The sequence below is a fragment of the Zeus faber genome (genome assembly GCF_960531495.2).
Source record: "Zeus faber genome assembly, chromosome: 8".
Classification (NCBI taxonomy): domain Eukaryota; kingdom Metazoa; phylum Chordata; class Actinopteri; order Zeiformes; family Zeidae; genus Zeus; species Zeus faber.
The window spans coordinates 12363396-12378395 of NC_137195.1; the positions used below are offsets into that span (position 1 = coordinate 12363396).

Sequence of the window (15000 nt, forward strand, 5' to 3'; positions counted from 1 at the left end):
GGTATTATAAATACTGGAAGCCACCTCCAGTGTCTCCTCAAGTGTGTGTGTGTGTGTGTGTGGGCTTGCGCAATATATACATATATATATATATATACGCGCACGCATATATATATATATATATATATATATATATATATATATATATATATATATATGTGTGTGTGTGTGTATATATATATATATACACACACACACACACATATATATAGCTACATATATACACATATACATAGTATATATATATACACACACATATATATAGATGTGTGTGTATATACAGTATATATATATATACACAAATATATATGTATATACACACACACACACACACACATACACACACACACACACACACACACATATCTACACATATATACATACATACATACATACATACATACATACATACATACATACACACACACATACAAATATATATAAAACCTATAATAACTGTGTAATTGTGCAATAATGGCAAAATAAACAAAGATTTTATTTTCATTTTTTTCTCACCATTAAAAGTAAAAATGCCCCAGAAATGAGTCCCAGGGTCCTTCATGTGTCATGTCACGTGTGGTAACAGGGGTTTCCCCCCCGTCTGTCTGTCTTTCTCACTTTTTTCGTGGTAATGTTTCCCATGAATAACGAGAGTGCCATTGATTTGCAGAGTTATACATATTGGGATCTATTTATTCACGGTCTCAATAATTTAAGGATTTGGAGAACAGTAGGTTCAGCGCCACCGTGACAGTCGGCCTGAGCTGCTGCAGCAGTGACCTAATCTGTTGTTGCGATCTAAAGCCTGTCACGCTCGCTGTCTCAGGACACACACATGCATACACAAATAAACAACACAAAATAACAATCTTGGCCCAGCTGCGCTGCCCTGTTTGATTCATCCATTAGAAGATGCCGGTCAGAGTTACTGTTTTGTGGAAGGCCTTCCTCACTTTGTTTTAGTGGTTAGTGGAGCCATACGTTCCGTTCCATCCTGGGATAGAATACAGCGTTTAACCAGCCTTACATCAGACCTTATGGAGGCCCCTGCCTCCGCAGGGTTAATGCACCTAATACAAAACAAATCCTAACTTAACCAAAGCACGGTTGGCTATACTTTCTTGTCATTCCGTCTTTATATGGGTCAAAAGTGCATTGAATGCTGGGATCTCCATTAGCAGCCGAGGTCCCACTTCTGGAAGTGGCCCCAGGTACTGTAGATTGAGGTTGGTTTGGTATGCGTGTCTGTTTTGGTCCCGCTGTGATTAGTTAGCAGGGGCGAGGTCAGCTACGGTGCAGTGGATCCCTCCTGTTTTTCTTTGTAGACCCGCAGTATGGCCTCACACACAAACTGGAATTGACACTGCAACAAAAAAACATACAATGAGGATGTAAGTCACTCCATAACAGTGCTGTTTTAGAAAAATCAATACTACAGTCAGCCATCTGCGCCCTGAAACCGTTTGATAGCTCCTCTGTCATTTATAGTGTTCCACCTCACTAAATGGCCAGAATTGAGTTATTGAGACACAAATATATGAGGGGAAAACTAATTAGACCATACAACCCACACAAAATAAAATCTAAAATTGTTTTTTTGTCTTTTTTTTGTCACTGGGGGATAATTCCATTCTAGCCTAAATAACAAAAGAATGCCCAGCACTGTGGCTTAGACATAAAAAAAAACAAAAAACAAGCTATTAAAATGAGGAGTAACAAGCTCCTATTCCCGGCCAGGTGCATGAGAACAAGACACCCCAATTTACTTTTGTGAAGCTGCTCTTTGGCCATTAAGACAAAGGCAGTGGATTTTCTAGGCAACTCCCATGTGCAAACATGTGGACCTGCACCAATACAAAGAGTACTACGGGGAAAAGAGTCTGCATGACGAATAAAAGTGAGATACGGCGCACTCCGTGTATTGAAAGCACTGTAAGCCTCAAGTAAAATACAGCCAAACCGTCAAACCACGATAGCTGACTGTCGTGTCGCTCTGTTACCGTAGTTTGAACCATCATGGCTCGCTGGTCCCTCAGTGTTCTGACAAAGTCCAGCGGGAACACAGGCCGACCCTTCTCCAGGAGCGCCAGTGCTGTTTCCATAGTGATTAAAACCCCTGTTCGTCCAATCCCGGCGCTGGAATCACGGCGAGAGGTAGAGATGTTGTCAGATGCGATGCCCATAAAATGTATACGTGCACAATGGGCTTATGTAACTTTTTTTTTTTTTTTTAATTATTGCGTTTCGCGAATGTTACCTGCAGTGTACCATGAGCGGCTCCTCTCCCTTCCTCCTCTCTCTGACACAGGTGACGAACTGCAGGAAGTCAGAGGGGTCGTCCGGGACGCCGTGATCCGGCCATGCGACGTACTGGAGATGTGTGACCGCCCGCTCCTCGCCCCGCTAGGGACGCACACACACACAGCGGAAGTGGAGGTGGGGAGCAGTGCGGATAGTTCAGAGTTTGTAATGGGCTTGTGGCCTGTGACTCCACGCCGGGATTAATTCACTCAGCCAGAGGAACAGATGGGGCCGCACAGTAGTGTCTGTGTATGTGTGTGCTTGTGTCCGTGTTCATACTTTATGCCTCCTTGAACATTATCTGTTTATTTACCTTTCTGCCCTGGAAGCGGATCAAGAAAAAAAACCCCCAAAAAAACCTCTGAGCTACTGACAACCTGAAGCCGCTAAGGCACAAGTGTAACTCAAATAAAGAAATGCTCAAAGACCTACGTAAACATGCCCAGCTCGACATGCACACCTTATGGAAAAATATCTGCAAACACCACACACACACACACACACACACACACACACACACACACACACACACACACACACACACACACACACACACACACACACACACACACACACACACACACACACACACACACACACACGGGAAGTGACTGTATGTTGGCTGTGAATTTGTTTGACCCGGAGTGGCTGTTGCCTGTGGTTCTCCCTGTTATGTGGCATATGGCATGCACGGTGTACATGGCATTGCAGTTTTACACAAAATGGAAAACCTCCATATGCTGTTCATGTGTGATACTCTAAGACTTGGAAGCAGGTGCTATGCGTGTCTTACTGTACCTGTGTGTGCTTCAGGGTAAACCGTCGCGTGACATAGGCGAGGTTACATTCCTCCGAGTGACAGCTCACCCTCAAGTACCCATAATCCCTCACTTCCGGCGGATGTGGCCAGTATTGGTGGCACTTGGTCTGCAAGAGCATTACATCATCGATGAAATTCATTACTTCATGGTCGGTCAGAAGACATGTGCAGCATTTCCTCCTTCGTACTGGTCTGTTTATTTCAAAGTTAACTCCGGCCTGGGAACCCCCCGCTCGCTCCCGCTCGCTCCCACGGGATTCCCCGCCTCACATTTCATCCTCTTATGTTCCTTCCGATGTCACCAGTGGGGCAGAGCCAGCCCGAGGCGCAATCGCTGCCCGTTCCTTCATTCCTCCCTGCTCGGCTTTTTATCGCCATTGGCCAATACCAATTCAACTCACCACAAATATTTCATGACCTTTCCCTGTATTCCAGAAAACCGAAATACCCACAACAACACACACAAAAAAAGTGCCTCAAGACTTTGATCTCAAAAATGGTTGTGGAGGCACCGGAGCAGGAAATTAGTAGTTTCATGGTATCTACACGGACAGCCTCTGGAAAATAGTAGATAAAAAAAATACTATTTAAATATCTAAAATCCTATACAGCATGCCTTCAGTAGCCATAAAATCACTGCTTTGACCGGTTCTTCCAAGATCAAGCTTAAAATTCAGTGCACGGCATGATTTAACCAACAGCCTGTTTATCAGATGCAGAATGCAAACTCAGTTTGTGTGTGTTGGCATGTTGTTGTGTGTTTTTGTGTGCATGTGTGAATAAGTCTTCCCACAGTGCAGGGTAAGTCAGGCCACTCGAAGTACATCAGGAAAATGATCAATTAATGAGAACAACTGGTTACCAAGCAACAGGTATGCCGAGACAGAGGCCGCTTCATTCAATGACACTTTGGAAGATTGCTGCCGCTGACTGAGTGGATGAGTCTGTGCCCTCAAAGAACGTATCTCATTGGCATCCCGCTCACACGCTACATAGTGCTGTTCTCCACCTCCTGAAATCCCGTAATTACCCACCGCCGCTGCGATTGATTATTTTTGTGTGAAAACAAAACCACACGCAAGCTGTGTAATTACAGTAATCACAAATCAAATAGGACATGTCGTAATCTACCTATTATGGTGTTACTCCGGTAATTAGCACGTTATGGCATTGCTGATAAGTGCGGCTGAATTTTAAATGTCGGGGGCTCTTTATCTTGTCTTAATCTAAACGGGTGTGCGTGTTTGAACGTCCTGGTTTGTAGGTACCCGTCCCCTCTCGGTGAGAGTAGTAAGCATGATGATGGTGTGGATCTGCTGCTCCCACACACTCTGCCAGAAGTGAGTGCAGGTCTGAGGCAATGGACCCTGAGCTGCAATGTAGCGTAAACACACACCAGATACAAGGGGTGCCACCTATGGACAAACACACACACCCACACACACACACACACACACACACACACACACACACACACACACACACACACACAGCATGAGCTTCCATAGAACGTTATGTAACGATGGCGACACGGTGCATGTTTCCTTATCATTGGGTACACACGGTGATGTGGCTGGCATTGATGTAGTCCTCCGGGCCCTGCAGGACTACTCTGGAAACATCATCTGAAACCAGAGGCAAACAACCAGGTTTTTAGCTGCCGAGTTGTCGAGGCAACCAGAGGGGTCTGGTTAATTAAATTTCAGGAGGCACCAGTGAGAACTAGACCAAGGTTAAACGGGGTAGCAGCGTTGAAGGGAGCGCAGAGGGTATCGGGGGAAGAAAAATGGAGAGAGAGAGAGAGAGAGAGAGAGAGAGAAGGAGCGAGTTGCAGAGACAGACAGGCCTGCAGGCAGAGAGACAGACAGACGGACGGACAGACCGACAGACGGACGGCACTCACAAGGCAGAACATCTTTGTACCGGTTTTTTTCCATGTTCTCGGGGAGACGAGAACAGAACAGTGATAAGCCAGCTTTCCTTCTGTAGAGGTTCTGGAAAAGGCGTACGTGTACAAACAAACGCAGACAATGAACACACAATCTGGGCGATCTTTTTTTTTTTAAATTTATTTATTTATTTATTTATTTATTTATTTTCCACGGGAGGTCAGTAAAATAATCGCTGCCGAGCAGATTAGGGACAACATCTGACAACAGCACTTAAAAGGCTTGGTTATGATCCCGAAATAAGTGGGTGAGACGGGCGTAATCCCGCTTAAAGTATTACAACAAATATAGCCATTTGACGTCCTGTGTTTTTTGGGACTTTTATCCAGCCATCCCGGCTTTAACTCCCACCTGCATGTGACATACCTCAAAGTGAAAGGAGAGGGTGCCTGACTGCAGCCCTCTCTCCAGCTGTTTCAACGATTCCTCCAGCGTGCTGGCCTGCTCCGTCCGCCCCGGCGACTGAGGCTTTTCTATCTTTAATTGGCCGGTGAGTGAGAGAGTGGGAGGAAATTGCAGCAGGGGTGCTACACGACTGGGACCTGGAGCGATAGGACGGCATGAGGCATATTTCACAAAGACGGACGCGTTGGTTGACTGCATTCATGCGGCTTGCAGTGACGTAGGCATTGACGAAAGTTTAGGATGTCATTCTCTCTCACCACACACACACACACACACACACACACACACACACACACACACACACACACACACACACACACACACACACACACACACACACACACACACACACACACACACACACACACACACACACACACACACACACACACACCTTTACGTCTGATGAGCAAGGCCAGCTCTCTGGAATGAGACTCTCGACTGGCTCGGATGAACATAACAACCTGGTCGTGCGTGTGTTCCGAAATGTCTCGGCCGTTGATGAGGACCACCAGGTCGCCCTCCAGGAGCTTGGGTTCGCAGCGCCCCGCCTACAGAGACGCAGGAGTCCTTTTTTATTTTATTTTTTAACTCGGACACCACTGTCCGCTCGACAATGCACACGTCAGTCGGGGGAAACGCGCGTTCTAATCATCTGACAAGCTCTACCTCAGTTGTACACGCTCTCACAGAGAGATTGCGCTCCGACAAAAGTACAACGTACACCACATTTGGAATTCACAAAAAGGTCGGTGCTTACCGGAGAGTCGGACTTAACGTGGGAGATAGCTAATGGCATTTTTTGATCCACCCCGCCCTACAAGGAGTGAGGCGGAATTAAATGTGGCAAGAATGGGGATGGGGAAGAAAATGTGGTGTGTGCAAATCTGCAACTGCTTGTATGTTTGTGTGTGTGTGTGTGTGTGTGTGTGTGTGTGTGTGTGTGTGAGAGAGTGAAGCAGAAAGACTCACTTTAACATTGAAGCCAAATTTTCCTTCATGGTCAGGAGCAATGCGTATAAGCAAAAGGTCACCATCTCTGGGAGAAGACTAATAATACATATGGAAAGACGAAGTTGAAAAACCCAATGTTTTTTTTCCACACGTGCACACACACACGTGCACACACACACACACACACACACACACACACACACACACACACACACACACACACACACACACACACACACACACACACACACACACACACACACACACACACACACACACACACACACACACACACACACAGATTACTGACCTTGTCCCAGTTGTGTGAACTGCGAATACCATCCTCCTCTCCTGTGCTGATGTCATCAACTTGTGATAAACGCTCCTCCTGCCCTTGGCTGTGTGTACTAGAGAGAAGAATACAGATAATGCATCCTTAAATTGTAATTGAAGGGAAATACACGGCCAACTACTGTGACGCTAGAGACAGAGGAGGGGGAAAAGGGTAAATAGAAATCCATTTCATTAGTCGTGAGTAACTCTGTCAGCCTGGCTTTCTGCTCAGAGAACTAACCGCTGAGGAGAGGAGTCTCCCTCGCTGCCCCCGCTGATGCCCACAGAGGCCCTGTACGTGTAGAAGACATCCTCTCCCTCCGACATGTCTTTCAGATCGTTGCTCAGCTCCACCGACGACGGGCGCGGCTTACGAATGCCGTGGCGAACTCGAGAACTTCGCCTGTCCCAAAAGACCAAAAAAACAAAACCAAAGACGGGGACGTTTCCCCCACCCCCGGCCCCATTGAACCACGGCCGTCAATCTGTTAATGCTTACGAGGAAGCACAGAGTTCAATAGCGCAAGCTGACAGATTTAGGAAGCGAACGCAACCGAGGTCGGAGCAAAACGCTCGGCCGTACCAGTTGGGTGTGGTCGGCGGGGATCTGGAGGGTAAGCTCTTTGTCTCCAAGTACTCGGAAGAGAGCGACCGCTGCAACACCGGGTTCCAAACCATGCCTCCCACCACACGTTGGCAAACTGGACCACTGGAGAGCAGCACCGTTCGGGAGGGTGATGTGAAATGTCTATATTTATTATGACTTTGCGGGTGCTATAAAATATGGATCTGTGAGCGTGTTTACAGCACCTTTCCGCTTCGGTGTTGCCGAGGCCCAGGTGCTGCGTGATCAGCTTGCTGTAAGACTGAACGGCGTTGTTGTACTTGGGGCCCCTGGCCGAGCGGCTGGAGCTGAAGAAGGAGTGATGATCCACACAGGACCTCCACAGATTCTTGCAGGTTTTGGGACAGGCGAGAACCAGAGACACTACGCAGTCCTGGGTCTCCCCCTGTGAAACACAGAGGCCAGGGTGTCCTACGGTGATTCGCTTTTTCTATCAAAATACAAACGGACAAAAGGGACACATCCAGGATCCCGAGACGTCCTGGACGACAGCAAAGGCGCTCACGTGTTTGCGCTTGAGATGGACGAGAAAGCGCTTCCTCTTAAAGGAGATCTTGATGATGTTCCCCCTGAGTGTGATAAGAGGCGCAGTGTTAAAAGGCGAAAAAAAAACGACACAGATCAGAACCCACCCTCCTAAAAACAGGAGCACTATCACTCACCAGGGGAAGAAACTGGAGCAAATCATATTGCAGAATATCGCGACGCCACTGGAGGCTAACCCCACCAAGAGCCGGACATTGTTGGAGTCCTGTGAATAAAAGGGCGGGCGTGTCGGAGTTTGGCAGAAGGGGAGAAATCAATAAAATAATAGTTTAGATGATCTCAAGCCAACGACTGAGAAAAGGTGGCCGACCATGGCGTCATGCAGCTCCACCCCGTACAGCTCCAGCGTCCGCGCCGTGTTGAGGAAGCACAGCTCCGCGTCGCTCTGCTTCAGGCCCCTGGGGGACAGATGGGAAGCCGCCGGGACTCAAGACAACAGACTACCCGCTCCACAACACACAGACAAGATTGGGTTTGAACGCCAGGCTCGAGGTTCAGATTTGTCTGAAGTACCTGTGCTGTGGATGCAGGTCCTCCACTTTGGATTGAAAATCGTCATCCTGCTCAGGGAGGAAGTGGCACTTGGACAGGTAACCAGGGAGACGGGATGGGCAGTGATCCCCGAGTTCCGCTAAAGGTGGAGGGAGACTCAGAGTGACCACACAAAGACACATCGCCAGACCACCGTGCACACACACACTCACTCGCTCACTCGCACACACACACACAGCATAGTGGCAAAAGGAATAATTACTCACAAGGTTATGAAAGAGTCATATCACTCATTTTGTTTCCCTGGAGAGGGAAGGGAAGGGAAGCTGAAGACTTACACTGAACTGCATACGAGGCCAGCACCACAGCTGCACTCAGCGGGCACTTCAACCTGCAATCATCACCATTAAACATTGTAACAGCCACCATGCTGCTGCCCTGGTTATATGTTGAAATATAGTTATTATTAACAAACGCTCCATTCATTTTGTATGGGAATTTATTATTCAGTTCAGACACAGATGGCTACTCCACCAGACAGTGGCAAGCAGGGGGGGAGGGGTGGTGGGGGTCTGCTGCCCTTTTTGTCTTGGGTGCAAAAGTGCCCTTTTCAAATGGCAAATCATTTGTCTGCATCCATCAAGCTTGCCAAAGAAGGGGTGCCCGAAATCAGAGGTTCTCAAACTGATCTAGGCTCAGGATCCACATTATTATCAAAATCATTTCAGATTTTAGCCCTTGTAATTCCTTTCCCAGAATGAATAGTGCTGTAATTCACTGTTCAATGCTGTGATGCCCTGTAAAAGACAGTAAACCACTGAGATTTGATATGGAAAGTTTGAGAGTAGTGTCACTTGCTTGAATTGGGCCTGGCTAAGAGTGACTGTCTGATGGCGGACCTGTTAACGTGACATGAGGTCATGACAGCTACATGCCACAGTTGGAAACGGTGTTTCAAAATAAAAGCACCACCCTGGATATTTTTGTACGCATCAAGTAATATTCATATAGACTTTGGCAGAAGTGGACTTATATACCCATGGTTCAGTCGTAATGGACCTGCGACCCAGTTTTGGATCGGGGCCCACGCATTATGAACCACTGCCTTAAATTATAGCAATTGAGATAACAGGAGACAGGTTTATGCTGCTTGTGCTCTCCCCCTAGTGGCCTGTGCTTCATGGGCCCTCTGTAGTTATTTATGACACTCATCTAAAAGTCAGAAAAACTAGGTATTTGATCAGCTGTTTTGTGAAAGTTTTCTCCTCAGAGGAAGATGCCGCGGAATGCCCCACATTCTATGGGTTCTATGAGTTTTACCGCCCCAGTCATAGGAAACATGTATAGACATTACTAAGGGGAATTATAATAATCATCCTTAGCGCTGTGATACAGTAGTAGCTGCCGGGGATCCCAATAAATTAATAATATTGTGTGGGTGTGTGTGTGCGTGTGTGTGCGTGTGTGTGTGCGTGTGTGTGGGGCCACAGTGCCCCAACTCACCTTCCCTCTCTGATGTCACTTCTTAACTGGAGGAAGTACAGGTGCCTGCAGAGACCAGAGAAGAGGAACAAATATACCCACTGGACCTCAAAAGCACACTGCACTGCTGAACACACACACACACACACACACACACACACACACACACACACACACACACACACACACACACACACACACACACACACACACACACACACACACACACACACACACACACACACACATTTTAATCCTACTGGAGGAGGTATTTCATAGCATATACCTACAGCAGAGAAAATACAATTCATGCGGAGATAAACCCGTTCACCTTGTCTGCTCGTGCTGGAGGGAGTTGGGGTCGGAGATGAAGAATCGCACCCGGAAGTTCAGGTAGAAGGGCGAGACAAGCCCTGCGAAGAGGAGGACAAAAAAAGAAAATCAATGTTCAACTTTTAAATAATCTCAAACTGACAAATACACACCTGAAAGTCCTATGTATTTTTTCCTACACTTTGGCATAAAGGCATAAAAAATTTTTTTTTTTAAATTCCTTTGATTATTCACCTTCTGGGGAACGAGCTCTGTCATTGTGTATGATTTAAGCAACACATCCAAAAAGCCCTTGTTTTGCCGAAAGCTCTATGTCCATAATGAGTCGACAATCAATCACAGTGGCCGGCTGGGCAACATAACATGCAAACCCACTTTAGAATCTGCGAGGCGTCCGGTTTGCTTTCATTCTTCTTGTCTGGTTTTAGGCTCAAGCATGGAAAGTTTCATAGCGACAGATAGTTTCAAGAACAACTGGCCACAGATACAGCATGCTTATTTATATGGCCACGCAAATAAATAATCCTTCCTGCCGAAATAAAATGTCTGAAATGTCTAAATCAGTTACAGATTTTTCTGATTTAACTCGAATTTAATGTGTTAATGTGTTTCTTAAACTTAATGTAATCAATTCAGTGTCCATTCCATTCCATTATTAAATGTGCTTGAGCTTATCAAAAGGTTGGAAACTTTAACATCTTTGGACCTGGAGATGACTCCGAGCAAAAGACCTATTCTCCAAATCCAGCATATGTCACATACCTTTCATCTGCTTCTTCAAGGGTTTCTCCGGTTCCAGCCACCGCTGAAATAGAAAAGGGGAAAAGGTAAAAGACACACTCCATTCGGCGCACACACACGCACACGCACACACACACACACACACACGCACACGCACGCATACGCGCACACACACACACACACACACACACACACACACACACACACACACACACACACACACACACACACCATGTGGTGGTCTTCAGACAAACAAAACAAAAATCGGTTCAATTCCATCGGTCCGTGCCAAAGCTGTGCTCACAGAAGAGTGCATGTTGGCGGTGAGGGAAGCGATGGCGGTGCTGGATTCCCGGAGCTGCAGACTGAAGAGCTGCCGCTCTAGGAGGCCCAGGTGGTCACACACCACGTCCAAGAGAACTGCACCTTCATCCTGCTTCTGTGGGCGGGGCGGGTGGAGGGAAGAACAATCCCATTGAAGCACAATAGCTGCCAAACTTAATAGCTGCTATGATGGCCATCTGTACATTAGCAGAATAGACCTGCAAATACTGTACATTTATGCGCACACACACAGACACACACACACACACACACACAGACACACACACACACACCAAAATCAATATATTAATGAAGGTCCTAATAGGGAGTAGGGCCTTCGTCTTCAAAAAGCTGCAATCCTCCATGGGATGCCGTCACACAAAACCCTGGACTGTGTGTGTGGCACGATGTCGCACCATCCCTCAAAAAAGAAAAGCCTCCAGTTCTTCGGAAGAGGAAGGAGGCCAAAATCCACGTCGCAGAATCTCTCAAAAAGGTTCATTGAGTTCGCATCCGGTGAATGGGGAAGTAATGGTCGGTGGTTGGCTGCATCCTGGCGTTGATGAAACTGCTCTTAAGTCGGTTTGGTGGCGTGAAGGGAAGGCATTACCATGTGGGATGTGGGAACGGTCAAGGACTACGGAGCCATTTTACACCCTGCGGTTCTAACGGAGGTGCCGATTCAATTCCGCGGTCATTTTCGGGGCATGTGCTTTTGCGGCATTTATCCACCATCCCGGTAATTGACCGTCTACTCGCGGTGGAGAGAGCTTAGCCTTGCGACACATTGAATAACGACGTCTTTTTGAGACCCGTGCACCCGCTATTGAGGCGCGGGGTGAATTTGGCCTCTTTGGAACGCCGTCTGCTGGCTTACGCTGCATTGAAAACTCACATCTCGAAGTGTTAATTGTCAGACATGTTTTGTCGCTGACACATACCATGGCAATTGACCTCATATGACTTAAATTTACAGCTCCATTTGTAGCAAAGATTTCGTTGTTTCAAACTCCCCCTTTGATGGGGGTGTTTTTCGTTATTTTATCCCCCCCCATGCACAATGTTCTCCCTTAAGTGACGGGATCAGTGTTCGCCCGTTTTCGGCATGTTTTGCAAAACCTGTCTGCAGCCATGGTTCTACATACCTATGACGATGCTATTACTGTTATTATTACATAAACACTACCACCACCACCATCACCACCGTCATACATAATAAACATACATGATCTTAAATATATTTCTCATGTTGAGAGCATGATATGAAGAGAAACCAAAAGGGACATAAGAGTCATGGTGAGTCTACCATCGGAATTTTTTTAATACATCACAGCCACAGCAGGCTCCTTGACCCGCCAACTACCCTGTGTCCCTCCGAACGCTCCCGTATAAAATGATACATCGGCCATTACGAGGCTAACAAGCGCAGAAGGGTTTCCCGCTGCAACGTGAAGCCCTTCACACCAAGGGCACGGCAGACCAGCGGGGAAATGGAACAGAGAAGTCATTCGCCGCGTCATGGACCGACTCCGCAACCTCGAAACGAGACGGGCGGGGAGAGCACATGATCGTCTTTATGGGCGTATGCGTGCGTTACTCACACTGACTCTGAAGGTCTGGATAGTGCCGTCCAGCAGCTGAACTAGGCAGAGTAGGTCAGGTTTTGGCATGTCTGTCACCGTGGTAACGAGGCCTCCCTCTCAAGATAAACACCTCACACCGTGGGGTGTGTGGGACCTGGGAACGCACGTGCACACATACACACACAGACACACACACACACACACACACACACACACACACACACAGCTTCAGATGTTTTCCCAGGCTGTTGTCTTCCGTTGAGTTCCAGAGAATAGGCAGGGAGCTGTGAGTAATAGAATTGTGGTGGACGAAATATAAGACGCGGCTGTGTGTCGTGTGTCATGGATCAGCCGTGTAGGAGTGTGTGTGTGTGTGTGTGTGTGTGTTTTGTATAATCCATTATTATTTGGCCCGGGTCTCAACATGTTCGTCCGTTCCATCGCCTCGCCCCCCTCTCTCCCTCTGCGTCTCCCCGCCTTGTGCAGGCAGCTGAATGATAAGAATGTTAAATATTCTCAGAGTCAAACAAGCCCATACTGAGGTAGGAAGTGATTCAAGATCTGCTACCACTCGCTACAGTATGTACATACAAAATACTGGCGTCAACACAGACGCGCAGAACAATGGATACACACAACAACCACACTAGTCTGTGTGCATGCATACACACACACACACACACACACACACACACACACAGCATTGCATAACAAACAATCCAACATTGTTAATGACACACTTTCGAGGGATCCAAGCCAATTAAATAGTTTTCTCCAATAAACATGTAAGTGTGTGTGTGTGTCTGTGTATGTGTGTGTGTGTGTGTGTGTCTCGTCGTAAAAACGGGTGCGAAGAAACAAACGCACGTACTGTATGGACGGCACGTGTGCGTGCACTGCGTGACTTTTATGTGTGTGTGTGTGTGTGTGTGTGTGTGTGTGTGTGTGTGCGCGCGCGCGCGCGTGTGTGTGCGCTCCGTGTTGGTTTTCAGGTTAAAGATTTAACCTCGACTAACTTCTTGAGTTAATGTTTGAACAACGTGACACACTAAGAATGCATTACACAGAGTTGCTCTCGGTTTGATCGCTGACTTCCCATAACACCCAAACCCAACGAAACGCCAAAGAAAGGACGGTTGTCCGCGTGTGACAGACAAAACCTATATAACAACGGCGTGTTCATGTTTCGCACGTCGCGTTGTATTTATAATGGCCTGGAAATAGTCTCAAACCGCGTCGGTGTCTGGTTCCAGGTGCCGCCGTTTGATTCGCTGCGGCGGCTCGAATTTATTATTCTTTTTTTTTTCGCAAAATCACGGTTCAAACCACGATCCGCCTTCACACCCACCGCACTGACGCGAACGCGGCCTGGCCTACCTCGGAGAACCCTGAATATTAATGCAGCGCCAACGATAAAAAAAAAAAACAAAACCAAAAAACTCCGTCCGGACCTCCCTGCACTTTGAGCAGAAACCTGTTGACGCTCCGCAGCTACACCCAAAGCGGAACACGCGCGCGCCCCGACTTAAAAAAACCCCCAAAAAAACAAAAAAAAACTAAAAAAAAAACAACTAAACAACAACAAACAAAAAAAAAAAAAAGTTGGCCGAGGACGAGGTGATGTTCCGGGGGTGGGGGTAAGAAGAAATCACCAAATAAAACAAAAACAAGATCAACTCTTTAAGGTACCTCAGTCGCCGTGCCTCGCTCCCACTTCCCGTGCGGACCGGGCGCGTCTGACAGCTCAGGTGAAAAGGTAAATAAGGATCCGCGGCAAAGTTTCCCGGAGCCCCGCCCCTCCCGCACGCGCGCTCCCGAGGCGCCGCCCGGAATGCGGCTCCAGCCCTCCACGCCTGGATCCTGGAAAAGGGGAAGGGGTGGTCGCGCTGTTGCTGATGTTTTGCGAGGGCAAAAAAAAACAATAATCAAGGATTACCAACGCCACATTGTCACATACACGGTGCACGTGTGTAACGTGTATAATAATAATAATAATAATAATAATAATAAAAATAATAATAATAATAATAATAATAACAACAACAAAAACAATGATCATAATTATGATCATCATTAGGATTGGTTATTACAATTATAATAATTGCAATTATA

At 47.0% G+C, this 15000-nt stretch overlaps 1 protein-coding gene across 1 annotated transcript; it reads right to left on the reverse strand.

Annotated features, from left to right (window-relative positions):
• Window positions 1–581: 581 nt before the first annotated feature.
• ptpn3 (protein tyrosine phosphatase non-receptor type 3) lies at window positions 582–14710 on the reverse strand. Its single transcript, XM_080005119.1, has 26 exons — window positions 14578–14710; window positions 12907–13042; window positions 11286–11420; window positions 11003–11045; window positions 10239–10320; window positions 9929–9973; window positions 8764–8816; window positions 8447–8564; window positions 8244–8331; window positions 8050–8138; window positions 7893–7956; window positions 7573–7772; window positions 7346–7471; window positions 7004–7165; window positions 6740–6836; window positions 6448–6525; window positions 6236–6292; window positions 5870–6026; window positions 5437–5612; window positions 5025–5115; window positions 4685–4746; window positions 4390–4536; window positions 3100–3228; window positions 2258–2403; window positions 2001–2136; window positions 582–1363 (listed from the first exon to the last, which is right to left on the reverse strand). The coding sequence occupies exons 2-26, from the start codon at window positions 12973–12975 to the stop codon at window positions 1289–1291; spliced, it is 2625 nt and encodes an 874-aa protein (XP_079861245.1). The 5' UTR covers window positions 12976–13042; window positions 14578–14710; the 3' UTR covers window positions 582–1288.
• Between the last annotated feature and the right edge of the window lie 290 nt (window positions 14711–15000).

Bases quoted from the DNA above. Each gene is read 5' to 3' on its own strand.
- ptpn3 (XM_080005119.1), bottom strand. From the start codon at position 12,975: ATGCCAAAACCTGACCTACTCTGCCTAGTTCAGCTGCTGGACGGCACT. The intron at 8,139-8,243 runs GTCGGCCACCTT...TTTTATTCACAG, and splicing joins TGGAGCTGCATGACGCCATG to GACTCCAACAATGTCCGGCT. The intron at 6,293-6,447 runs GTGAGTCTTTCT...CACTCCTTGTAG, and splicing joins AATTTGGCTTCAATGTTAAA to GGCGGGGTGGATCAAAAAAT.